This window comes from Zonotrichia albicollis, chromosome 8 (genome assembly GCF_047830755.1).
Source record: "Zonotrichia albicollis isolate bZonAlb1 chromosome 8, bZonAlb1.hap1, whole genome shotgun sequence".
NCBI classification, from domain to species: Eukaryota; Metazoa; Chordata; class Aves; order Passeriformes; family Passerellidae; genus Zonotrichia; species Zonotrichia albicollis.
This window is the reverse complement of record NC_133826.1, coordinates 6681011-6708296: the sequence shown is the minus strand read 5'-3', so window position 1 is coordinate 6708296 and position 27286 is coordinate 6681011. Positions and strand designations below refer to the sequence as shown.

General features: G+C 45.6%; 2 protein-coding genes across 2 annotated transcripts in view; one reads left to right on the top strand and one right to left on the bottom strand.

The window, feature by feature from the left end:
• Positions 1 to 12871, bottom strand: part of FAF1 (Fas associated factor 1) — a 144100-nt gene extending 131229 nt beyond the window's left edge. Inside the window, exon 1 of the mRNA XM_005482246.4 lies at positions 12586 to 12871. Coding sequence (XP_005482303.1) covers positions 12586 to 12630 — 45 coding nt within the window. The 5' untranslated portion in view covers positions 12631 to 12871. The remainder of the gene's footprint in view (positions 1 to 12585) is intronic.
• Positions 12872 to 17679: 4808 nt separating this feature from the next.
• Positions 17680 to 23813, top strand: CDKN2C (cyclin dependent kinase inhibitor 2C). Its single transcript, XM_074545818.1, has 3 exons — positions 17680 to 17817; positions 18195 to 18335; positions 21912 to 23813. The coding sequence occupies exons 2-3, from the start codon at positions 18207 to 18209 to the stop codon at positions 22287 to 22289; spliced, it is 507 nt and encodes a 168-aa protein (XP_074401919.1). The 5' UTR covers positions 17680 to 17817; positions 18195 to 18206; the 3' UTR covers positions 22290 to 23813.
• The last annotated feature ends 3473 nt before the right edge of the window (positions 23814 to 27286 follow it).

The window sequence follows — 27286 nt, the reverse complement described above, 5'->3', positions numbered from 1 at the left end:
GGTGACAGATCAGTCCCAGAACAACCTGGCTGCTCCTGCCTTTGTTTCCTTTAGGGAAAGCACACAGGAAACCAGCAGGTTCTGTGAGCAACAGAATTAACAAAGTCTGGTTCCGCATGGGTTTGCCTCGCACCCCTAATTGCAAGGGCTGATTTCAGCTTTTCCTGTGGCCGGAATATTTAAAAGAGCTTCTTCTAATGGACTACTGTTGTAATCTTTGCTGCAGTCCCAGCTCTCTGGCTCTTCTCCTTTCTCTGCAGCACAGTCCTGTCTCTCTTCTCAGGGGCTCCTCTTGGGCTCTTGACCCACCCCTATTTATCTCAGTTACCCTCACGAGCCACAGCTGTTGCCCAACTAAGGACCCTGCAGCTGCAGCTCGTTTGGAGTAACTTAGACACACACTGATCTCACAATACAACACATATTCAGGCCCCCACAGACTACTTCCCTTATTACCTGCCTGTATTTTCATTATATTTGGAATAGTTTCATTAGTACAAGTCCAAGGGACACCTGGCATCTTAGGGCTCTATGCCTCACTTATCTAGAAAGGCACACTAAAATTCACAGGGTTTAATTATTTACAATACTTAAAGATGTCTTCCTCATGTTTATTCCTTTTATTCTACCCAAGCAAGAAACAAACAAACAAAAAAATTAATGGGAAAAAGAAAGTTAAATTTGTTCAGAAACAGAGGTGAAAAAACCCTTAAAAATATAGCACAGCAGATGAGCTCTGCAGATGCAAAAATGCATCTCTGAGCAAGTAAAGAGAGGAGCTGAGGAGACTGTTTTTATTATTCACAGATTTTTATTCAGCTTTATTTTCATGAGAGACCTGCTTAACAGAAGGCATTAAATATTTTAAAAGAAAATTCCTACGTGAACACTACTAAATCTTGTTCCAGTGAACAACCAGCACATCCTCTAAGTCATCAAAAGATGAAAGGAACAAACCACCACAGAAAAGGTAAAACCTTGAAGGCTCACTGATTTGTAAACCTTTACACATCAGAAAGAAACCAAAGAATTTTTTTGGAGGACAAAGGAGAAGAAAAGGTAGAACAAGTTCCTCCTCCTCCCTGCATTTCCTGTAGATCTAGGATATCATTTTCAGCCTTCACAGCAGCTCCAGAGACTCTGCAGTCACTTCTGAGCTTTTCCAGACCACACAAGAGGAAAATGAATGTGAAGATGAGAAAACTTTTGTTGTGTGCTGAATACATAATCAGATTCAGGAGATAAAGTTACTGAATGGTAAAACAACTTTTTTAGCATCCTGCTTTTCCAGGGCAGGTAAGTGATTCCACCAGGCAGATTGAAATTTTCACATCATAAAATGTCAGAGTGTTCTCCAAATTTTTTTTCCAGGTAGCTTCATATCCCCAGAGCAATGGACACCTTACCCTTGGAATGTTTCACAGGTAAACATTAGGGTGCTATCCTTGCACAGTAACATTAACCTTAATAAAAGAAGCAAAGTAGTTAGTGAGGAAACAATTCAATAGGAACAAGTTGTGAGGGCAGACAGACTCCAAGGCATTTGAGACAGAGCTAGGAGCTGCTTCCAGAAGCTGTAATGCAGGATGACAGACTGGCTCTTCTAAATGCCTTGCAGGGTGGTCTGACCCCAGCAGCTGTAACAGCTGCATGTGGGGTTTGAGACCCCAACAGCCCAGGCTCCAGCCCACCTCCACAGCCCAGGGAGCAGCCGCCCTCCCCATCTGGCAGCAGCTGCCCCCCAGCACCTGCTGCAGGATGCAGGATCCATGGCAGAGCTGCAAGGGCCAACTGCTGCTGCCAGCACAGAGCTGGGCTGCTCCTGCAGGGCTGTTCCTGCAGCAGGGCTGGAGAGCAGCAGGGCTGTTCCTGAAGCAGGGCTGGAGAGCAGCAGGGCTGGAGAGCAGCAGGGCTGTTCCTGCAGGGCTGGAGAGCAGCAGGGCTGTTCCTGCAGGGCTGTTCCTGCAGCAGGGCTGTTCCTGCAGCAGGGCTGGAGAGCAGCAGGGCTGTTCCTGCAGCAGGGCTGTTCCTGCAGGGCTGTTCCTGCAGCAGCAGCTGCTGACACTCACACACAGCCTCACATGCTTCCCCCCTGCACAGGAGCTGGCAGCACATGGCATTGGGCAGCAAGGCAGGATGTCTCTCCCCTGGGGCACCATTCCCCTCCTGGCCAAGCAAAATGCAGCAGGCAAAGTATCCGTAAGGCCAAAGCAATAGCTGGATATGGAGGACTAAGTCCCAAGGCTCCTTTTGAACAATTCCATACTTCCTTTGGATACCAACAGTAGCAGTATTTTCTCCAAAAAAGGACCATCTAACCCAAACTAGGCCTAGAACATTTTGTACAACAGGTCCAGGCCCATTAAAACCAGGGCTGTAATTGACAGACAGCTGTGAATTGCCCTGGGTACCACTCACTCCTGTAACAGATGAAAAATAAAATCATCTGCAGCTCAGTCCATTATTTCAATGTTTAGCCAAATGCTACAATGCTCAAAGAAACAACTGCATGAAGGCACCAAAAGATTCAACAGCACTGCCTAGGAAGAAAAGGCAATCCTTTCACCCTCTGGGATCTCCTACAAAAGCTCAGGAAGTCAGCATTAACACACCTGCAAGTGCACAGACAACACCCTAGGAAGTACTTACTTTTGAAAGCACCAAATAAATTTTTAGCACTAGATCAAGCAGGGCAACTAGAGTTAACTCTATTCCATAAAGATATATGAGGGTTTCAAGAGACATAAGAAATGCTGCCAAAGAACATAAACTGTCAAAAATCAATTCACTATCCCTTGGGTAACTTACTCTTCAAAAATTGAGAGAGACTAAGAGCATGGAAAACTCTTTGAGTCCCCGCCACGAACTTGGTCAGAAGGGCAGCTGAATTACCCAGATCAGCAGCTTAAAAACAACAAACCACTCAGAGCTGCTCTGAGTAGCATTTGAGCTATAGCAAAGGATATTACCTATCTCCTTGCATATTTCCAGTGTAAAAGAACCAAGATTTACCTTACTGCTTTATTCACCTCTTCAATTACAACCAGACAGTTCACAGACACACTTCATCTCCCTGCCAGGTTTTGCTTATCTCCAAAGACAGGGTGTCTACAGCCTCTCTGGGCACTTTGTTCCAGTGCTTTACCACCTTCACTGAGAATTGTTTTTCCTTATATTTAATTATAATTTCCCCAGCTGTAACCCATATCCACTGCCTCTCACCCTCAGTCTCCAACTGCAAGAGAAATTTGATTCTGTATTGTCTGTTATCACCCACTGTACAACTGAGACAGGAACTAGATCCTCCTGCAGCCTCCTCTCCCAGGCTACACAAAGCCAGCTCCCTGAACATCACCTTTCACACAAAAATGCTCCAGCCTCCTCCCTCCCTAGGTAACCCTTCACTGGACTTGCTCTGCTCTGTCAGTGCAGTGACTGACAGTGAACCCAGCACTCCTGGCAGCAGTGCTCTCACCTGAACAATGAGAAAGAATGGCTTCCCTCAGGCTCCTGGAACACAGCAGCCCACTAAGTGGCTGCTACTGCTTCTAGAAAAATCCTTGAGTTCCCTTTCCAAGCATTCCTAACAAAAATCAGGTTTCTGGATGCAAGATTTTTAAACAATCCAATCCCGAGTTTCCTCTGTCTAGAGTCAAGCATAGGACTTGGCTTCTTTTTCCCATCCATTATGAGCTCAGTAATCAAGGATAATTACCAAGTCTATAAAGAACCAAGGCTAGCTCCAGATCATATCAGCTAGAAATCCACTCAAACCCAGAAAGATTTAGGACACTAATTCACCCCTGACATGTTAATAAGTCAGAAAATTTTCTTGAAATTCACACATACAGTGTTGCAATGGTGATTACTTCAAAGCTACTGAAAGAAAGTGTAACACTTCTTCCCCCAAAACAGGTAAAGTTAAGCCAATATGCCTAGCCAAGCAAGTAAAGGTTTTAGTACCATAATATCAAATTTAAGAGGCCTGTGGGACTCCCTTCTGGGCTATCAAGAGATGCAGCAAACTCAGACACTCAGAACTTGGATTTTTTGGTACCTCAGTTCTTCTCATCCCAGAGTCCCACCAGTACCAGGATCACCTCCACAGACTTCAGCAGCTCCACCCCTCTGTGGCATCCCTGCTCATTCTAACCCTGCAACAACCCTAGCAGTGTATCGAGACTGTTCTTAATATGAGTCACCCATGGTTATTAAATTAACTTTTACTTCTGTTTCAGACAAACACTTAAAAAACAACATCCAGGCATATCGACCAAGACACAGACTGAAAGGTCACCTACTGCAAGCATCTAACTGAAGAGATAAGAATGCTTCTCTAGTTTTTTTCATACTCAGAAGACCATCTGGTAAAAATTAAGCAGATTCACCAGCTGTTCATTTAGCAAAAACAAGCTAATTTACTTACCAGCATCAGAAATCAAGAAAGGGTTTTAGGCAAATATGCCAGAATAAAGTTTGCCCAACGCATTTCAACTCCCACGCCCAACTATTTACAAATTTCATCATTCTCCTATTTGAGCATCCCCTTAAGCAAAGCAAGGTGGGGAGGGAAGAGGGGAGAAGGAAAAATAATATTTATGAAGGTCACAGAAGACATTTCAACCTGTAGCTACCAAGCAGACAGGAGTGAACTTTGCCCACACTCTGAGATGACTGCAAGCCTTCCAAACAAAGCAAGCTGGGGACAAAGTCTAAACTGGTAGCATGAAGCTCTAACCACTTCTCAGCAGAACTAACTAACCCAGCACCACACTAACCACGTTCAAATGGATTCCAGCAGACTGTCAACTCTCCCAAGACTCTGGAGCAAATTCTGATTCCAGAATACCACGAAGGCAGATCCCTAGGAAGCCCATGAGCTGAGCCAAGACATGAGCTCAAGCCTCCCAACCCCGTGCTAACACTCCAGTGTTTAAGCCACACACGTTACATACAAAGAGCAGTGGTCAAACTGAATTAAAACACAAACCAAAAGTCAGTACCCATTAATTAGTACCCTACGCTACCAAACCCATTTGTCATTCCTGAGGACTGAAGACAGCCTTTACCCAACAACTACACACATGTTTTAGTTAGGATTATCCCAGAGTTTCTGTGTTTGCTTAATACTTTTATTAAGTATGTCAGTGAAAGCAAAACCCCAAGGTTTCCTGAATCATTTTGCCCTTACAGTATCATATAAGAAAAACTGATAGAAAAAAAGAAAATAATTGCATGGGTCAAACAAATGCTTGCTGCACATATGCACTCATCTCCTTTCTCCTCATTATCTCAAAAGCAGCAGAATTTTTAAAACAACTCAACAATAAATAAAAGCCACTTTCTAGATAAGCACACAAAGGAAGAGTACTGATCCATACAAAATAATATTTTAGTCAGCATTTCACAAACACTCTTTTTAATTTTTTGTGAAGAACAGGACAGCAAGGAACAAACATATTCTTCAAAACCTGGAAAAGGCACCGGCATGGTTTAACTCCAGCCAGCAGCCAAGCCCATGGAACTGCTCACCCACTGCCCCAGCAGTGGGACCAGGTAGAGAATCAGAAGGGTAAAAGCTGGAAAATTCACAGTTTGAGATAAAGACAGCTTAATAGGGAAAGCAAAAGCCATCCACACAAGCAAAGCAACACAAAGAAATAATTCCCTGCTTCCCATGGGCAGGTAGGTGTTCAGCCACCTCCAGGACAATGGGGTGCCACCATGTGTAGTGGTTACTTGGGAAGACAAACATCAACACTCTGAAGATCCTCTCTTCCTCTTTCTTCCCCCACTTCACACACCAAGCATGATGTCATATGGTCTGGAAAATCCCTTTGGTCAGTTTGGGTCCCCTGTCCCAGCTGCGTCTCCTCCCAACTTCCTGTGCACCCCCAAGCCCTTCCCAGTGTAGCAGAACAAGAAGCAGAAAAAGCCTTGGCTCTGAGCAAACTCTGCTCAGCAATAACAAAAACATCTCCTTATTATCAACTCTGTGTTCAGCACAAACCCAAAGCAGAGCCCCATAACACCCACTGGGAAGAAAATTAACTCTACCCCAGCCAAAACCAACAGGCATCCAGAGCAGGGAAACAGCAGCACATTCAAACTCCAAGCACAGGTCCTACCAATAGCACAGGCCAACAAGGGCTGAAAAGAAAAAAAAAAAAAAAACAAGAAACAGCTTTCTAAAGACATTAATATTATATAAGCTTTTAAAAGCATCAGGCAAGAAAGCCTGACAGGAAGTCAGTGGGACCAAAGGAAGAAAACAGTAAAGAAATATTAAAAGAAGGTAAGGGCATATCAGAAAAGCTACATGAATTGTGTGCACCGATACCCACTACTGAGGAACCTCGAGACCATCCTGTAACACAGCTGATCTGTACAGATCTCTCATCCTAAAATGTCAGCAGAGACACACAGAGCAAACCACTAGATTTGTGAGAGTCCCCAAAACTCTAAAGGAACTTATATTTAAGTTTTTCACATCAGACTTCTCTTTAAATCAGTTTGATTAAAGGTGAAATCAACACCACATTCCCACAGTCTTGAGGCGCAAAGCAGAAGGGGTTAATGTTTCTACAGTTCAAATTTTACTTCTGTACTAATAAGAAACAGCAGAAATTCCAATAAACTACATAGAAATGGCTTAGCATGTACATGTAAACAAGACACTGAGGAAAAGTGAACACAGCTTCTATAGAGCAAACTCACACATCACAAAACTACTCAAATATCTCTCAAGAACTCAGCCAGCTGAAGAACACTAGACTAACTCAACCTGGCACAGTGTATTTCCAAAGTTTTACAACAAACTCATCAAGCTTTACAGCAACATCATCAAGCTTTCAAAATGCTGACTTCCAGAAACTAGGATGAGGTAAATCCATTCACATCCTGTTTCTTTCAGCTCTTTCCTAAGGACCAGCCACTGCTGTAGAAAAGACATTAGGTCAGCTGGGTCTTCGATCTGAGCTGATATGGCACCTTTGGTATTTGCCCACACAAACAACCTGACCTTTAGAAAATAAAAAAAAAATTATAGAAGTGACTCAGTTTCAGTGTTCCTGTCTTTACAAATCGTTTTCTGCAATAGTTAAAAATGAAACTTATATAAAATAACCCAAGGGCTAACGTATTCTGTTCTAGTTTCAAAATGTCTCTTAAGAACTTCAGCTTTAATGAATTATCTATTGAAAGCATTAACTACTGCTGTGGAACAAAGACCTGCTCAACCAGTCAGACATAGAGGACCAGCAGATGACTATTTCAATAGACCAAACAACATGTCATGCATACATGAGGGCTTTGATTTCCTCTTTGAGCAGTTTCTTTTTACAATTGCACATTAACTAGTCAACTTTAAAAAATGGGCTTAATTAGTAGGTATCAATCCAGTCAGTAAGCATGTCATTTCCTTTCATCCAAATAATGAGGGACGAGTAAAATGTTAGGTACTTCCCCAGGCCTTTTATTCTAGTTCCTACAGTAGTTAAAGGAAAGGACTCATCTAATGGCTGCCCCACATATGCACAAATTTATTCAATCACTAGAAAAATATGAGATCCTGTCAAAGATATGCCAGGTAGTTCCTTGAAAAAGCTACCTTGTACTTCTAGTATGGAAGTGTGTGAAAACAAGGCTTGCGATGGTAACTGAATCATAAGAACTGCCCAAATACACAGGAAAACTCTTCCCTTTCAGGCTTTTCAGCTCCAACACAATATTCCCAAGATGGGAGACTCTCAAGGCCCCTTAAGACATAGAGGAAATGGCTCAAATGCTCCTCCTCTCCCACAGCTCCTTCCACACAGAAATATGAACTCAGTGAGTGTAAACTTTACTGTAATTGATCCTTGCTTACCAAGATATATTAGCGATGTGGTATTTTCAATATGACAAATAATTTTCACAGTATCTTTCAATGAAAGCCCATTCCTGGCCTTTGGAAGTGCATATAATTAATAATTTCAATATTATAATTAGTACTGGTTGTCATGGCATTTGAAAAAGGATCCTACAGCTACCACCTCTCAATCTGTTTCAGTGACCTACTAACCCAAATACCTATATGAATGGGCTGATGGAAATGGTGACATGATTACTATGATGTCAAGAGTCTTTTCAAGGTAATTGAATGAAAAAAACAGAATAAACCTCTTTCTAAAGACAAATTGGTGCTCCAGTGGTAAATTATTCAGGTTCCTACAGCAGGAGCATAATGCACACAAATCAGTCAAAGTAGCCTCTTTCTTTTCTATAAATGTCAGTTAGTATTTCTAATTAACTATCTGCCCTTACATCAGAGAAATTAACTGGCTTTTCCGTGAAGAGCTATCATTGAGAATATCCAAGTTATGTTTCTAAAAGGACACCACTCTTACTCCAACTTCTCATTTCTGGCTCTGGAACTCACTTCACCTTCAGTTTAAAGGCCAGTAAATCAAATTAGCCTTGTTCTGATGAACCTGAACTTTGGGATGACAACTCAGCCTAAACATATCTAAAGAAATGAAACGCCAAAACCCACAAGGAATAAATTAATAGAAGTGATGGCAGAAGTGACTGGTAGCAGACAGTGAAAATGGCAATAACCAAGAAGAACACACTAAGCATGCAGTAAGTTTTTATCATGTCTCTTACCCCTTAAGGCCATTTAGTTTTTTAATATTTGGAAAAGGAAAAAAGAAGCACATACCTTGGTTTCACAATGAACATAGATGAAAGAGGGAAGAAGAAAACTACTAGAAATCCATTGTCTCAATGAAAGCAAGGATTTTTGAGTTCTGTCATTTCACTCCGAAATCCTCCCACCCTGACCAAACCTTGACCACCATTTGGTCAATGGAAAACGTGAATTCTTTGAAAAATTTCCTCCTGAACCTCCAGAGTGCCTGATATTCTTTTAATACATGGACACACAGGAGCTGGCAACCCCACAGCACTGCAACCCTTAGGCCCACTCCACATTTGGGATGTTGTGAGGACAAGCACACAGCATGGATAAAGAGGTCCTATAAGTGGACATAACTTATAAGGACAGAAAGATATTCTTACTAATTTTAGTTCCAATCCTAAGTGAAGCTGTAAAAACAAAAGCAAAAGTGTAAGAAAGCTAGTGGGCAAAAACATCAATATCTGACACTTCTGCCAATACTCAAAGATAAACTTTGGGAATGAAGACCAATCTATGTCAATTAAATGAAGCTCTGTGTAACTAAATTTTACAACTTAAAAAGAAAAAAAAATCTCTTTTCTTTATAGTGAAAAGCAGACCCCAAACTACAAGAAATCAGGAGTGTATTTGTATACCATGTGAGCAGCTGGGTATCCCACTGAAGATGGAAGCACTTTGCACTTAAACACAACAAACAGAACAGTTGTTAAAAAATTGGTACAAATTATATGCCTTTATTTCCCCCAGTATGTGAAGTATGTCACAGCATCACTTACCAATTCACATGCAGCTACCTTTCTGAAGAATTTATGCCACTAAAACAAGCTGTTGTGCCTTTTCCTATGGAGTTTTTCCTTTATGCCAATGACACTTTGTGGAGAAGTTCTGAATTGCATTTAGTCAAAAAAGCTAAAACTTGTTTGTGCACTGAACTCCACATCAGCTTCTTCCACTGAAAACAATCAGGCTACTCATGTACAAAGCAAAGCTTCTGCATAATCTTTCCTAAGTGTGGGCCTAAGAAGGAAAAGTTAGGCAGGTTGCTTATACAGCCCACATGCATGAATACGGATTTTGTGCTCCCTGGGTAGCACACAGTAGCCTCATTAAAAAGGAGAGGAAAAGAAAATAATTATAAACCACACAGAACAGGCTTAAATTGTTTTGAGACATTAGGCAAAAATATTTTGGTAGATCACTCACTGTGCCTTACTCTATACTTAAAATATTTCATAAAATACCATGGGTTTACATGTGTATATATATATATATACATAAAATATATAAATTTAAATATATATATATGCAAAATACTTTTTACAAATAAGTAATTCTCTTTAGTACCTCCAAATGCACAAGTAACCTGTTACTACAATCAGAGCTAAAGAGAAAAAAACAAATGCAATACAAATTCTTGCTCTAGCTGAAACCCAAGGCAAAATCCCTAATAACTCTGGAAGATACTAAATAAATCCATGAAAGCTTCACAAAAGCATCAGTAGAATTATGATTTCATTTCATTTTTTTTTTTTTAATGTGGAGAGAAAACCCTTTCAAGTTTCAGAAGTTTAAAGACCACTGCTATATCCCCCTTAAACACAACTTGGGAAAAGTGAGGGTGAAATGGTGATGGAAGTTTCCCTCCCAGTTTAATTCACCAAAGATTAGCTGAACTAAACTACAAAGAATTGCTTTTGAAATTTTCACTGTGTGCACCATTCTTCAATAAGACACCTCACATAAACACAGAAGATGGCAGCAGAACTCTGAGAAAAATATTTATTCATTAAAAGGTACAGAAAATATAGGAGGGAAAATCATGCAGAATTACTTTGCACATAAGTATATGTGCAAAGTATACATGTATACATGTTTTAGTCTCCATTTTAAATTCTTAGTGAATGAGTTGCAAATTCCACCAAGTATTTAAAAGACCCAAAAACCTTTACTGTTTTGTAACAGCCTAGAGATTCAAGGCCTAATAATGACTGACACTGTCCTTTCTAATCTGAATCTTTAACAGAATGACAATTAACAGATCAGTACTTCAAAATCAGGTAGACACTTGATATAATCTTACAAAGAAATACAATGAAACAGGAAAACAAAGCTGTCTCCTGAAATACAAGAGGAAAATGTTTGGGTTCTTTTTAAGCAAGGATTGGTGTATGATAAAATATTTCCTGCGTCCTAGGTTCAGACACATTATGGCACCCACCCTTGATCTAAAACTGGCTTCTGTGACTCCACCACCCACCTGCAAGTTTGCAATGATACTTACTTGTCTTCATGGTACCAAACACTGCAGTTGCTCTTACACTTTTATTAATGGTTTCAAAATCCAACAATACTGCAAAATAGCAAAAAACACCTGCAAAGTGTAAATCTGCATTGAAAATTCTGTTAAACAAATAATCTTAAATTCACCAGTCACTAATCTCATCTTCTGGGATTCCTGAGTGTAAGTTCAGGTAATAATGTGGGATCCCATAAGAATCTGTTCCCACAGGTATGAATGCAGAATTGGGGTCCCAGTTTCCTTTCACACAGTGTGCTGGTCCTGGAAAAACTCCTTTGCGAAATCCCAGCCCTAAAATTGGGATATCATCCCTTACACACACAGAAGTACCCCCAAGTACAACAAAGTAGTGTCGATATAGTAACATCTGGTAAGCATTTTAATGAACACAGGTGTAAGATATGGGGTACAGGAGGGGATGACAGTTCCCTGTTGCCAGCTGGGAACTCCATGAGTTACATCAGTGAGATACCTGGTACCTTTTGCAACAGAGGAATTACTTAATTACATAATACACAGGAATTACTGTGCACACAACAGTCATCCTACCTGTAGCTCCAAGGAAACACACACACACAGTGAATTGGTGGGATTACTTTTTTTTTTCTTTTCAACTAAATGAAATAGTTTCACTGCTAACAGTCTTTTGAGAAGCTGAACATACAGATGGCAGTTTTACACATCAATCCAAGGATATCCAGGTGCCAACCCATGTAAGAACAATCACTGCAAATGGATAGAGCTTAAAAAAACCCAGATGGATTAAAAAGAAACATTAAAAAAGTATATTCAAATATTATTTGATTCCCTTCCCAGATGTGTTTGGCTTCCCCCATTATTTCAAATGCAGGTATCCTCCACTTTTTTTACTTGGTCTTAGGAAAACAATATAAAACAAGCAATATCAAGAAGCAATATACGCTCCTAAACACATCGCTTCCACTTACAGAAAGACTTTATTCTGGGGATAAGATATAGAAGCCTGAAGTTAAATTACAACCCTTATGTAGAGAGAAGGAAAGGAAACAAACAACTTGGAAGAGGATATTCCTCCCTTCCACACAAACACGCTGCTGTTTGGAATGGGGTGGGAAGAGTTTTACCGTCATCACAACAGTCATAGGCTGAGGCAACCATTGAGTTTAGTGTTGATGCTGGAATGGAAACACCTCTGTTCAGCACTAATCTGTAGCACCAGCAAGCGATTCACTACAAACACTGTGACAAATCATGTGGACTGGTGAGTTTTGTATCCTCCCTGGCATTTGCCTCTTCCAAGTGAGCTGCCTCACAGCTGTCCCAGGGCCTGGGTGGATGCAGAGGGTAGGAACGAGCGAAGTGGATGAAAAAGCTTTATTTTATTAATTAAAAACTGAAACTCTCTAAGTTAAAGGAGACATTTTGTTCACGCACCTTGAGAGAAGAGGGCACACGCTCCCCGTTTCTGACAAACAAAAAAAGAAGGAAAGCGAGAGCGGAGGCTTCAGAGGGTGGGCTTCACACCCACCAGCCCGGACCTCCCCACAAAGAACAAGCAGCACAGCAACGAGAAGAAAGAGAAAAGCAGCGAGAGGCCACGGCTGTGTGGCGGCGGCTTGAAATTTACCTGGAAATCAGCCAATATCATTTCTCGGTCCATGTTGGACGCCATTGCAGCCAGCTGCGTCCCGGCTCTGCTCGGACCCGCGCACCTGGAGCCGCTGCCGCGGGGAGGACGGGGCAGGGTGGGAGCTCAGGAGCTCATGGAGGCGCCGCGCTGCGCTCGAGCTCCCGCGGCGCCCCCGGGCTGCCCCTGCCGGGGCCGGGCAGGGGAGGAGGCAGGAGAGCGGCGGGCCGGGCGCGGGGCCGGGAGCGGGCAGCGCTGCCTCAGCCGCTGGCCCGGGAAGGAGGAGGAGGAGGAGGAGGAGAAGGAGGAGGAGGAGGAGGAGGCAGCGCCGCTCCCCGCCTGCCTCCACAGCGCCTGTGTCGCACATTTTGCCTGTCATTGAGGTCGCAAAGAGGCGCTTTGCGGCCGCCACGTGACTGCCCGCCTGTCAAGCGCTCCCGGAGCCGGGGGCGGGACCGAGCCGGGACCGGGACCGGGACTGGGACCCGGCGGCACCGGAGAGCCCCGGCCCGGCCTGAGCTGCCGCAGCGGGGCCGACACAGCCTCACGTCCCGTGCCGGGGCTTGGCGGCTCCCGGGCCCGGCCGCGGCGCGAGGTGTCCGGGCTGGGCTCCGCCGGCGGCTGCGGCCTAACGGCTCTGAGGGGAGCGGCTGCAGCCGTGCCCGGGCGGCGCGGGGAAACGCGGGCCGCTGCAGCTGCCGGGCGGAGCGCGGCCCTGCCTCTCCGTGCGGGAGCGGGGCATCCGTCCATCCATCCATCCGTCCATTCATCCATCCATCCATCCATCCATCCATCCATCCATCCATCCATCCATCCATCCATCCATCCATTCGTCCTTGCCCCTCTCCCTCCATCCGCGCCCCGTGAGCGCGCTGGTCTCGCTGGATGCAGCGGTTCGCGTCCCCTCGGCTGCCCCGGGCCCCCGGCAGGGCCCGCACCGCCCGGCGCTCGGGGGAGCGGCGACACTGCCCCCGGGTTCCGACCTGGCTCAAGAGAAGGAAATGCATTTTCCGCAGGTTTTTGTGAGCCAGCACACCGTGATCAGCACAGCGGCCCTCGCTCAGGCTTAGCACTCCAGCAGCACTGTAAGATGCAATTATATTATATATCGCAAATAAACCTGCTTTGAGTAATGCAAATCTAACTGATGCTTTATAAGTCTGCCTCCTACAACCTGATGTTCATGTAGCCCCTTAGCACCGACACAAAACACACATTTGGACGCCAATTTTCTAATTATATTTTGCTCTGCTTCTTCAAGCGTCCTGTGCGTGTTGTAGCTGAGGTCACGGACGCACCCAGCAGCTTTCCGTCAGCTAACAAGGCTACATTAGGACACCTTTGAATCAAGAAATTGTGCCGGGTGTAGGAAGCAGCGTTCTTTGTTGTTTCTCCGGTCCATCCGCGGGGTCGCAGGGGGTTCCGCGGACTCGCCCGGGGCGAGCTGCGGGGGGAGCCGGCGCCACCGCGGACAAGCGCTGCGTGCGGAGCGGGGAGCTCGGCTGTGCCTTCGGGAGGCTCCGAGATGCCCAGAGAAGCCCCGGGGATGCTTTAGAGCCTGCTGCGGACCCGAGATGCCCAGAGAAGCCCCGGGGATGCTTTAGAGCCTGCTGCGGCCGCTGCTGCCTGGGCTGGGCTGTCTGACAGCGGCGGCGGCGCTCCGGGCGGGCAGAGGCCGCACGGAAACGCCACTTAGGATGCGAAGCCACAGTGTCAGAGAAGCTGGGTTTTTACTTTTTACCGTGTTCCTGCTCTAGTTTGTGTTGGCAGGGCTCGCCAAAAGGGTTTTATTGCCCGCTGACGTGAGCTTAACAATGCGAGCTCCCCACCAGCGACCGGAGGGATGATAAATTAACTGCCCTCACACCTGCACCTTTTTTTTTTTTACCCCCCAGTTTGATATTACAGACAGTTCTGTACTAAGTAGAAGGTATGGTGCAATGCCAGGGACAGCCTATGCTAAATTACAAACAAATCCACCCACACATTACTAGAGAGTAACTATAATAAAGGCTGAAAAGCGAGTTTTAGCAACTGGATTAAAGCCAATTCATTCCTGGCACAAATTGAAGCTATAGGTATGTTGTCAAGATTAGTTCCACGGCGTTCATGTCTATTACAGTCATATTTTAAATAATGATATCTATATTAGATCAAAACAGGAAGGATCTGATCCAGAACATGAAGAAAAGGTGAAAAGCTGCACGTGCCCCACATCTCAGGAAGTTCACATTCAAGTCACAGCTTAAGTTTCTCTTTGCCTTCTCACAGCCTCTCTGAGCCATTCGAGGTGGGTTTTATCCTCCAACGAGTGAGAGACAAATTAGGGAGCAGATTATTTTACTCCTTATAATGCCCGGTGATAATATCTCCCTCCAGAAATTGTTTGTTGCTGGTTTCCCTGTTTTTTTTCTGTTGATTCTGGAGCCGATCGGGACAAATCTCTCTGGTTTAGGTGGAGTATCTTTATCACTCGTGAGAGGAAATTATCAGGATTAACGAACTGCTGTCTGCAAAGACTTTTGACAGACCTGCACGGCAGAGGAAGTTTGGTGGCATTTTCTGGCCAGGCAGCTTTACTTGCAGGAGGCCTGCAGCACTACAGCTATACTTTACTTAATTATTTTGCTATGTGGTGTGATTAACAGAAGATGGAAGCTTTATTCTGAACCATAAACCAAAAAAAAAATTAGTGTGAGACTGTTGTAATATTTGCAGGTCTAATTTTGCACTAAGTTAGCAACAGGTAACACCACCAAAGCCTGGGGATTTTAGGCAGTAATTAGTCACAAAATGAGTAATTTATAAGCCATCTGACTAAATAGTCCAAGTTTTACATATAAATTCCCTCTTTATGAAGAAAAGCGACTGTATTTGAATAAACAGATGCTACTTGCATACATATATTTCTAGAGCTAACTTTGAGGGAAGTTATAATTTATATTTTCGCTTTTAAAAAATGGGGGAAAAGGAGGGGGAAAAAGCACTACTGCTTCTGGACGAGAATTACCACAATGAGGCCCTTAAAATACACGTGTTTTTTCTCCCCTTTAGTGGGAATATGAGTGGAGGGTCAGTTGGTAAACTGAACAAAGCTGTTTTCCCTGCTTCTTGTGTGGCAGCTCACACTTGTCACCTTTGTAACACTCGCAAACAAGCGTGGATGGGGGAATCAGTACAGGAAAATACAACTGCAAAGCAAAACGCAACCGAAGCTGAGAGGAAAGCCAGATAGAGAAGTCTGGTTTCGTTCAGCTGCAGATCCACGGCTGTAGAACCGGCTGTGTGTGACGGCGGCCGCCCCGACTCAGGCCCCGGCCCGGCTGCCGGCCGCAGGTTCCCCCGCAGGGCAGCGCTGCAGGAGCTGTACCCACCGCAGGTTCCCTCCCGAACGCACCTCCCCGAGCTGTCTCGCCTGTTTACATTCAAAAATCACTTTCCCGTGGCGTCCACGCAGAAAACAGACGTGCAGATTGCCCCTGCGAGCGATGGGTTACGTGTGCTTATCAGGGAGCCATGACATCGCTGCTTACCTCTCGGAGGGTTCGCTTGGCACAACGCAGTCCTCCGAGGCTCCCTGAAACCTAAAGCAATCCAGCCATTAAAGCACTTAAAGACACTAAACACTGTTAGGCAGAGTGGCGGTGACATCCCCGTCCTGTACCATCCTCACTTCTTCGCCCTGGGAAGGGAAAGCGAAGTCCTCGCGTCTTCTTGGTGCCCGGGCGCGGCTCCCCTTCAAAATGGCACTTTCGAATCAATCAAGGACACCAGAAACGCGGGAAGCAAGGAGCGCTCTCGTGGACGGTCGCCTTCCACCGCTAAGACAACTTGACATTGACCCTTCATCCTTGACCTTGTCCTCAGGACGGGAGAGGAGCCCGCGCCGCTGCCGGGGCGGCCCGAGCGCGGAGCCGCTGCCCGCGGGGCGCCCGGCCAGGGCCAAGGGGCCGGCACCGGCACCGGAGCCGGCTCCGCTCCCCCCGCGGGCAGGTGGGGACCGCCGGGGAGCGGCTCCGGGCAGCGCCGCGGCCCTCCCGCCTGCCCAGCGCCCCCGATCCCGCTCCTCCCGCCGGGGTGCGGCGGCTCCCGCTGCTACAGCCTCCTTTTCCTTTCATTTTCCCTCCCTAGGCCTCAGCAGCGCTGCTGCTAAAAGCAGCCGGGCTGCGCTGGCCGTGGCGGAGCCGTGCCCGGGCTGCGCGGCGAGGGGACGGCACCAGGCGCAGCGGAGCTGCGGCGGCGGCCGGAGCGCGGCGGGGCCGGGCGAGGGGCGGGCGGGAGCCGCTGCAGGCCTTCCTGCCCGAACTCCGCCGCGCCTCCTTAAATCTCTGCCGTTAAAATGTGGGCGGGTGTTTCAACTCAAAAAGCGCTCAAATTTTTTTTCTTTTCAAAAAAAGCTGATGAGGTTAAAAAAAAAAAAAAAAAAAAGAAGAAGGGGAAAAAAAAAAAAGGAGAGAGAAACCGGCTTCGTGTCCTTAGGAAACAGAAGTAGCGATTGTTTGCGCTTAAAAAAGGGGGAGCGCAAAGCCGCGGGCGGAGGCGGCGGCCGCGGACCGGCAAGTGCAGCTTTATTTCGCGAAGTTGGAAGAGGAGGCGAGCGGGGCTGTCAGTGCGGCTGCGAGCGCGGCCGGGCCGGGGCAGCGGCGGCACCAGCGCAGCCCCTGCCCCCGCCAGGAGCTCTGCCCGCGCCCCGCGGCCGCGGCGGGAGCAGCGCCTGTCCCGGGGAGCGCCCGGCGGAGCGCGGACAGCGGCGGCGGGACCCCGGCGGAGAGACCCCGGCCGAGGGACGACGGCGGAGACGGCTCCGCGCCGCGGCTCCTCCACGCCCTGAGCGCGGGCGGCGGTTCGCGGCAGCCCCCCCGCGCCGCCCGCCGCCCTCCTGGATGCTCCGGAGCCGCCGCCGCCGGGGGCGGCCGCCGGCCGGGATCGCGCCCGCCCGCTGCGCGGAGGCTGCGCGGGGCCGCGGGAGTGAAGCTGCTGCTGCTGCTGCTGCTGCGGGGAGCGAGAGCACCGAGGCAGCGAGCTGGGAGCCCGGACAGCCGCCGCCGCCGCGCCCGGCCCTCCGCGGGCGCGGCTCGTCCTTCCCTTCTCTGCTGGGCCCGGACTAAGGCGACCGAGAGGGATGAAGGGGGGGATCCCGAACGGGAGTTGGATGCACACTGCTACAGGAGACCTTTCCTCCGAGCTGCTGCTGCTGCTGCTGCTAAGTTTCAGAAACCGGCTGTGAACAGGGTGGGTTGTCTTCTTCTTCCAAGATCTCAGGTCTGAGTGAGTCTCCTGTGTACGTGTATATATGTTACCTATAACATATACAATATCTTGCCTAGCTGTTAATCTATTCCCCCCCTCCCCCCGCGAAAGTGGCCGAAGTCTTTAATAAGAGTTACTCTATATGTGGAAGCAAAGAAATCTTGCTTCAAGTGGAGCTGCAGTTTTGCTGAATAATCACGTGTGAGTTAGGGGCGGGCTCTTGGCAAGGAGGTTTTTTACGAGTATTTACTACAAGGTCTTACTCCAGAAGATTAACCATCCCAATCCTTCTGTCAGTCTCCGATGCCATGCCTGGTTAAAAAAAAAAAAAAAAATCTCATCTTTTTTCCGATCGTCAGTCACCCTAAAGAATGGCCGAGCCTTCTGGGAACGAGCTGGCGTCCGCGGCTGCCAAGGGGGACCTAGTGCAACTTACTAATTTGTTGCAAAAGAATGTAAACGTCAATGCACAAAATGGATTTGGGAGGACAGCGCTGCAGGTTGGTATCCAGAGAGGGAGAAAATATTTCATCACTGGTACCTACGTGACCCGGGTTTCCAAAAAAGACAACGTTTTAAGCAGGCTGGTGGATGAAATTCGAGTGGTTTTTCAAACTCGTTGGATGCCATATTTTATAAGTTTAGTGGCTCCAACTCCCTAAAATGACGTACTTGAAATAAAACTGGTCAAAACCATTCTTTCAATCGGGGATCACCCTCAATGTCAAACGGGCTACGAGTTTGCTAATATTTGCTAACTTCGTGGGGAAGAGGCAAGGAGTGAGAGAGCTGAGATGGAAAGAAATCAGCTTAGGTGAGCAGGATTTCATAGCAGGTCTGTAAACACAAATGTTCTGTTCTCTGAAGCTTAGGATTTTTATCTTTTTTTTTCTTCCTTCTTCTTTTTTTTTTTTTTTTTTTTTTTTTTTTTCCTGCAATGTGCTTTTAAAGCGTGGCTCGTCTGGGTGCTGGGGTCTGCTGTGGATGGTACTTTTCCTTTATGCTCTGTTTGTGGGAATGACCTTTCTCATTGGGAATCATGCTGCTCAGAAGCGAGGACCTCCGATGTACATTAAGAGCTAGCCCTGCGAGCCAGGGTTCCAGCTGAATCACTTGCTTTTTCATTCATATCCAAAACTTTAATATTTGCTTTTTTCAGATCGGCTAGCAGGGCACTGCTTCCATGTATTTCCTTTCTGATCGTATAGGGTGCTGTGTCCTAATTTTTAACTGTATAGTTGTGCAGGCAGGAGTTGGAACTCGTCCAACTGCTAAGTATTGTAGCTGATGAAAGATTTTGCTTTTAATATTATCAGATAATGATGGCAAAAAGTCTAGAATACATTCCAAATAGTGAAAGATGTGATTTATAAATCCAGAGGGAAAATAAGTGTGGCTATTTTTACTTAATTTATAAGTAATACAATGTGGAAGTGGAGCTATAGGTCTTTTTCATTTCACACATTAGTAAAATTGGTTTTTAACCCCTCTTCCCCCTTCCCCCAAAACCATGGTAATAATTTCTGAAAGTGGATTTTTAGACAGCATAGAACCTGTGAGTGTACTCGAGATATTTACAGCTTTTTGGCTTAACATCAAAATGTTAAAGCTAGAAAATAAGCACCTCTTGCTGATAATGCAGAAATGACCCTTTTTTGATAATTTCGCTGAAGCTGGAGATCTGTGAGCTCCTCGCTGTCCTGTTAACACCTAAATAGGGCATCCCATGGCAGTGCAGGCACTTGCAGCAAGTTTTAAGAGTGTGAAAGGGTTTAAATTAAAAACTTAGACAAGCTAAATTCTTTAAGAAAGCAGGAAACATTTAGCTAGTTGATTTATCCTCGGGACAAGGGGGCTGAAAACCGATTTGTCCTACAGGAATGCTGGATATTTTTTCCTAAAAGCAGCTAACTGTCCTTATCCTGAATTAAGGTGTATTTTACACAATTACATAGCATCCAGCCGCATCTGTGCCCTAACAATACTTCTTAGGGATTATAGCAACCGAGCTAGTGAACCACCACAAAAACCAAAACAGGAGAATCTGCCGACTTATTTTCAATATGTATCATCCTAAAATGTGCTGTGGGTGCCTGGCCATGCTCGAAAGACTTCTCTCTCAGTGCACTCTGCAAGAGTGAGATAATCTCTCTGTAATCTCTCTCTCAATTACAACGGAGAGAATGCTCCTTTATTAATGTCAATGAATTTATATTTTTCCTCTGCATTTATGTTTAATTAAACAACTACTCGGCTTGTCTTGCTCTGTCCTTTTTATTTCTGGTGAAGTGTACCTATGCAGGCCTCAAATACATCTCCTGCCCTTATGCTCTTTGTCAGATTTATTAAATTAATGCTTTTTACTTCTTCTCCTCCCTCCCCCCTAACATTATTTTGCAAAACATAGGAGGCATTTGCTGTTCAGCTGTAGCCCACGGCCAAAAAGCACCACCTTTTTTTGGATTTTCTCCCCCTCGCATCTTTAACTGAAGCCTTCAGTCCCCTGGCCTGAACACTGAAAACTCCCACTTAACCCAAATATATGTTTTGAATTCACAAATAATACAGCCTGGGCTCTCAAAAAGAGATCAGAATGTCCGGTTTTTACTAAACAAAGAGAGATCACAATGATCTTGTTTTCTTTTGCATCGCTTCCATCTCTGTCAGAAGTGAAAGAACTGGCTGGAAGTCGGGAGCTGGAAGCCTTGGGGCACAGAGAGATCTCTTTCCCTGAATCCCAGCCTGTCTTATCTGCACTTCTGCTCCTGTCTGTGGTTATAATGTGCTGGGCTGCTTTACACTTCAAATGCTGTACATAAATGTATTTATTATATCTTGTTTTTCTTAAAAAACTAGATATGTATTTTTCGTCAGGAGAGATTTTCAGCAAACCTCTGTAGAAATTGTACCTTAAGCTAAATCTAATGCACTGTAATGCTTGTTTATGCTGGTTTTTTTTTAATTAATCAAGATTTTCAAATCAATGTGTGAATCTCTCTCTGAGGAAATAGAAAAGAGTTGGGGTTTTTTCGTATTTTGTACTTACAATAAGATTAGTTACAAGGACAGGAAAATACTGCCTATAGGCTAGAGATTACACAATATACATTACAGTGTTCATTTTTGGAAAGTGTGCAAACAAAAAATCAGGAATTACAAGGAAATCGGTGCAAGCAGTTAAGTTACAAATAAGAGAGATTTGTGTTCTAATTATTATAGTTTTATGGTGCAATTGAGAAAATTTGAAAGAAGCTCTTTTTTTTTTTTTTTTCCCTGAGAGAAACAGTCAGAAAATCCAATTATTGTTGTTGTTGTGTATTTTTTTCAAGGGATGTTTTAACGACAGAACATAGCCACAGTTTACTTATAGAAAAGTTGTGAAAGTATAATATAATATATTGATTTTAGAACACAATTTCTGTAACTTTGAAACATTCCTTTTGACTTTTCCTTTTTGGGTGACCTAATGAAAATACAAATACTGAGGAGAAGAATTTCTTTTAACATTTATGTTTCTCAACAGATAGAGCTATGGTATAGTCCAAATATTTGTTTTATGATAATGCACAGACAATGTAAACACCTGAAAGCTTGTAAAAACACATTCTACATTTGCTGTTGCTTAGGTAAAATATCTGTTCCTCAGAGACCCTATATTTTCTGTTTAACAAGATTAAACAGTAATGCAGAGGTGTCTCAATACTTAGGCAAATAAAATCGAACTATACTTAATTTTTATATGTTCAGAAACTGAGATGATCCTCGTTAGGGAAAAAAAAAAAAAAAAAAAAAGAAGCTGTTATATGCCATTCTGTGCTATTTCAGGCATTAACCTCTCCGAGGCAGAAAGCTATGACCACCGAAATGATAACATCTCTCACAATTTCACCGAGTTCACTAACAAATACATGAAAAACGAGACGTTCTGGTGTGTCATTAGCTCTGTAGCGAGCCTCCTCTGTCTGCTTTAAATGAGAATTGGGCTCTGACAAAATCCAGGGCTGAGAAGGAGGACGGGAGGCAGTGCTGGAGCAAACCCCCACCCGCGGTATCCAATTCTCCTCTCTCTTTCCCAGGTGATGAAACTCGGCAACCCCGAAATCGCCCGGCGGCTGCTCAGCAACGGGGCGAACCCCAACCTGAGAGACAGTACCGGCTTCGCTGTCATCCACGACGTGGCCAGGGAGGGCTTTCTGGACACTTTGCAGACTCTGCTGGAGTTCGAAGCCGACGTTAACATCGAGGACAACGAGGGCAACCTGCCGCTGCACCTGGCGGCGCAGGAGGGCCACGTGCGGGTGGTGCAGCTGCTGCTGGCGCGCTCCGAGTGCAAGGTGGGCCACCAGAACAAGCGCGGCAACACCGCCTACGACCTGGCCAAGCTGTACCGCCGGGCGGCCGTGGTGGAACTGCTGGAGGCCAGCAGCAGCGCCGAGCCCCCCAGCATGGACTGAGCCCCGCCGCGACGGCGGCTCCTTTGGACCTGAGGGTGTGCAGACTGCTTGGGGTGTTTCCCTCCTTTTTAACAACGTTTGTTGTCACGTTTTTATTTTCTTTTTTTTTTTTTTTTTCCTTCTGAACAGCTGGTAGTGTAAGTCTCGAGAAATTCCAGAGGTGGGTTTTTAGACAATGGAAATGTTTTGAATCCATGCTCCCAGCAGTTTCCTATACCTTTCACTTTCACATATACTCATCCGTGTGTATGTTGGTTGCTCATATCTAGTTTTCCAGTATCAACCTTTACAGTTTATTTTAGGTCATTCGTATCAAGTCATTAATACAAGAGCTACTATTCATTCACTTGCTTAATATTGCTGGACTTTCAAGAAAAGGAAATAGTTTACTGTGATTTCTCCCACCTCTCAAGGCACCCCTCCCTTCTCCTCACTCCCCCCTTCCCTTTCGGTCAGGCTCAGGAGTCTGAGGTCCTGTTTTAGCTAAAAACATCCTTTTAACAAGGGGTCACCTGCAGCCCCTGCACAGGCAGAGCTGGAAGTCAAAGGCTGCGTGGCCTGAGGACAGTGGATGGCGCTTAGATGCTTTAGGCAGTAACTGCATTTTGTCACTAACAAGAGCTTGTAGAACTAGGTCACTTACTTTCTAAATTTACATGACACTTTTCCTCTTTGTGTATTTAAACTTTCACCAATCTGGTTTTGAATTTAGTTACCAGAAACAGTATAAGTGGTGTTTCTTCGAGTGCCAGAGGTTTTAAACAGCTCAGTTTAGTAGTTCGTGTTTACTGTGCACTGCAGAGGACGGTTTTTTTTCTAGTTTCAAAACAAGCAGCAGAGACCCATTGTCAAAGAGGACACGAAAGCTGCGATGCAACACTTCTGGTCGCTTCATCTGCTGATTGCAGTTTAGATGTTCTCTAAGTAATATTTGCTTTCCACCAATATTCTGGTTTGTCTGGAAATAAACTATTTTAATGACAGCATCTCACAAAACAAGAACATTTGAATAAGGTGACATTTAGGAAGCAGCACTTTTGGTATTTGTAAAGTTAAGTTATTGCTTGCACCTAAAACACAATTTAACCATTGGAAATTTCCTATTGCAAAAGAGAGTTGAGAGTATTCACCAGACTGAAACTCATTTGCCTCTCCAGCCCCAACAGGAGCCAACGATGCTCAGCACCGTTTCGGGAAGAGTCTGTTATGAAACTTTTAACAGTACAGGATCTACTTATTGGGCAGATGGCAGTTTAAAGTGCTTAATTTTGAATAATCTACATTTCAGTCATGCAAAATAGAAAGTTTTAAATCAATGCAAAATGAATACTACTTTAAATAGCACTTAAAAGAGGAGAGGGAATACTTTAATTTAGTTTTTAACTTTTTATTTTTTAATTAGCCCCACAAAATCAGTTACTACGTTTTCAAGTAAAAAAAAAATTGCTGAAACTGTCTGTCACATTTACTATAAGCTCTGTCACACTGCTGTGTTCTGATTAAAAACCTCTGTGAAATATGAAATATTGTGCCATGATCATTAATCGGAGCAGCACAGCACATAAGAAGCATTTTTGGGGAAATAACCCCAAAATTCCTGGTAGAAAGAGCACTAAACCACTTGAAATATTAAACCGAGCAACATAATCCACAGGTCCCCGAGATGAAGTGACCCAAATCGCTCTGTGTTGCTCTCCATCTTCCTTTCCTCGTGTCCTGGAAGATGCTCCAAGCTTTTCCCTCTCCGTTCCTCTCACAAAGAGGAAATCCGTGCTACACCAGAAAGTAATATCCAGCTTTCTCACGATTGGGTTTTTGTGCTTTTTTTCACCCGTGCTACTAAAAAACATAATTCCAAACCCGTTTGGAGCTTTATCAGCATTTCATTTACGCTAAGGTGAAGTTTAAGCAGTGGCTTAATAAGAACAACTTCTCTTCCGAGAAAAATGCCCCGCCTAGTCAGAAATAGCGGCTTTTATTGCGTGCCAGGAGTTCAGGGTTAAAGCCAGGACGAATTACCCCCGGCCATGCCCAAAGCCCCGGCGGCTGAGTCACAGCTGATAGTCTGGTTTCAAGGTGTGTTTTATCTGATTTCACTGCTGCGCTCTCTCTGCGAGCCCCTCAGCAAGACGATCAATTGAAATTCCTCGTTAGATACTTGGAAAGCAAAAATTGCTCTCTATTATCCCAGGAAGTTAATAGTTACTGCAAAGAACCTCTAGGAAACCAAAGAAAGCAGTCAGCCGGTGGGTTACACCTTACAGAGTTTGTCAGTGACAAAAGGTGCCTGGTTGCTGGGGAATGGCTTTCCTCCAGAAGTCTTTATATTTACTGAGCGAGGAGAAAATAATATAATGCAAGGCTCATTAATAGAGAATCTTGACACCTAAAAAGGATTGTAATATCGCATGTGGTTTCAGAAATTGCTTTGGCGCTTTCCCCCCAGTATTTTAGCAACATCAAAAAGTGCAGTTTCAAAAACTCACATGTTCCTGAAAATGTCGACAAACATATTTACCCTGAGATGCAAAACTGCAGCGTGTGAGATTGAATTGAAGATTTTTGAGAGCTTTTATTGAGACATAAACCAACTGCCAAGTAAGTCTCCCGGCAGGAGCAGAGATCGCCCTGCAGCAGCCCAGGAATCGGCAGCAAAGAGTGCAGCATCGAGATGAGAGGTATAAATAGAAACAAATACAGCAAGCACAGAAAAATGTGAAGAAATAGAGCATAAAATGTAGCTGTACCAGAATTCAGAGTGACCAGGCTGTGTGAGGACACAACTGTGGGGCAACAGCCCTCTCCCCTATTTCAGTTACACGGATGAGCAAAGCTGTTACACTTGACCTTTGTTTCTAAATTATCCTCGGAACAACGGCGGGGGCTGCTGAGTTCCTTTTGGAAAGGGGCAGATCCTAAAGGGATCCTACAGGGAACGAAGAGGGTTTCATCTGTGCCAGCAGCACCGTGAGAGGGTGAAATAGCCGGTCTGTGGGTGCTGGGAGAGAGGGGCAGAGGTGCGGGGCTAACCCTGGCACTGCCCTGCCCTCAGCCGGAGAAAGTGAATGAGAAGGTATTTGAAGGTGAATTTTCCTCAGTCTCCAGTGCAATAAGCCACAGCACATTTAAGTACAGGAAAATACTTTCTTTCCAGCTTTTAGCGTGAGGAGAGGAATGGAATCAATGGTTTATTGCATGGTAGGATAAGAAATTAGCTCCCTAGGAAATGCCATTGCATTGTTGACATGAAGAAAGAGTTAACACAGGAGAAAACTACCGCTTTTCATCTTCCAAAAGAAAGAAAAGGTTTTCTTCCACAAATATACCTGGGAATTCACTGGGCAGCCAGAAGCAGCCAGACATTATTATCTCCTGACTAAAGTGCTGAAATTCCCTCGAAAAAGCGAGGGGAGGAAAGCTTTTACATTTATCCGTGGGGACTGTTATCCTGTGCATGGAGGAAAGGGGGGGGGGGGGTGAGGAATAAAAAAAAAAAAAATTTAAAAAAGGGAGAAAGAAGGAGAGAGAGAAAGGAAGATTTCTCACCGGCTCTGAGCACAGCCTGCCCCACCACAGAGGCACTCAAAATGTCGGTGCTGCGGGAGGGCTCGGCGGGTCCCCGGGGAGGAGGGAGGGTCGCGCCGGCCGCGGTGCGGGCAGGTCGGGCGGGCCCCGGGGAGCGCCGGGGCGCGGGGCCGCGGGGCGGGGGGGCCGCGCCCGGCTCCGAAACCGTTACTTTGGCTCCTGCGGCTCCGCTCCCCTTGCTCTTCCTGTCCAAATAATTTTAAATTTACGCGCCTTAAATAACAGTCTGATTTTATTTATTTAGTTTCCTCCGCGGGCTCCGCCGCCGCTTCGCTGCGCCCCGGTCCCCGCCGCCAGGCCCGGGGCTGCCGCCGGCCGGGCAGCGCAGCGAGGCGGCCCCGGGGCTCGGGCACCCCGGCCGCCCCCGCCGCCTCTCTCCCGCCGCCGCCGCAACTTCCACTGCGCCCCTTTTTTTTTTTTTTTTTTTTTTTCCTATCTTCTCCTTCTTCCTTTCTTTTTTTTTTTTTTTTTTTTTTTTTTTTTCCTCTTTTCTCTTCTCCCCTCCCTTTCCTCCCTCTCCCCCCGCAGCCGGGACTGGAGTCTCCTCAGCGAAACTCCGGTGCTTTCGCGGCCGCGGTGAGTACAGAGAAGGGACCCGCGTCTCGCCTCGCCGGGGGATGTTTCTAACGCATCTCTGCGGCCGCTGCCGGGCTCCCGCTGCCGCGCCGGGCTCTCCTCCCCCAGCCCCGCGCCCGGGGATGCAGAAGCATCTTCTCCCACCGCAGCTCACGTAGAAGGCAAAACCAAGCAGGTTTGTCTCCAGGTTTCCTTAAAAAAACGGGTAGCAAGGTGTATCTCCCAGCCGGAGCTTTTCATGCATGACCTTGTGTCTGATTTTAAAATCAGACAGGGGAGAGAGGGGGGAAGGAAAAATCCACGCTTCTTGGCTTCTGTGTCACAGAGGCGAGAAAATTATCTTCGGATGTAAAGTACATGGCACATTTCTGAGAGCCACATGTGCCAAGCCTGGCTCTGGAGCCCTGATCTGCAGAGCCCCACTCGGAAAAAAATAATAATTCACTTCTGCCATGGCTCTGAGTGGTAAAATGGCTTCTGCGTTTTGAAGAAGCACTAAGTACAAATCACCAGGGACATTTTACAGTGCCAAAGGTTCCTGCTTGTCATTTTGTACTTTTCCCCCGTTTGAATTACCTCTCAGCACAGTATCAGTTATAATTGTGCGAAGTTCAGTTTAAGGATCTACGAGAAAGAGAACTCTCCTGTGCTGGATACTTCAGAATAACCTTGACCTTTGATTAGTGCTTATCCTACAAGATAAGTCATGCAGGGAAAGCATGGAATTGGGCAAGGCACCTGCAAAAGCACAAATGAAATGGCTCTATTTTTAAACTAGTGTTAAAATGGCTTCTGAATCTGACCAAACAAGGGGCACTCAGGGGCTAAAAGACAAA

Excerpts from the sequence above, each read along its gene's own strand:
- CDKN2C (XM_074545818.1), top strand. The coding sequence starts at position 18,207 with ATGGCCGAGCCTTCTGGGAACGAGCTGGCGTCCGCGGCTGCCAAGGGG. Across the intron at positions 18,336-21,911 it reads TTGGGAGGACAGCGCTGCAG|GTGATGAAACTCGGCAACCC; the intron begins GTTGGTATCCAG and ends TCTCTTTCCCAG.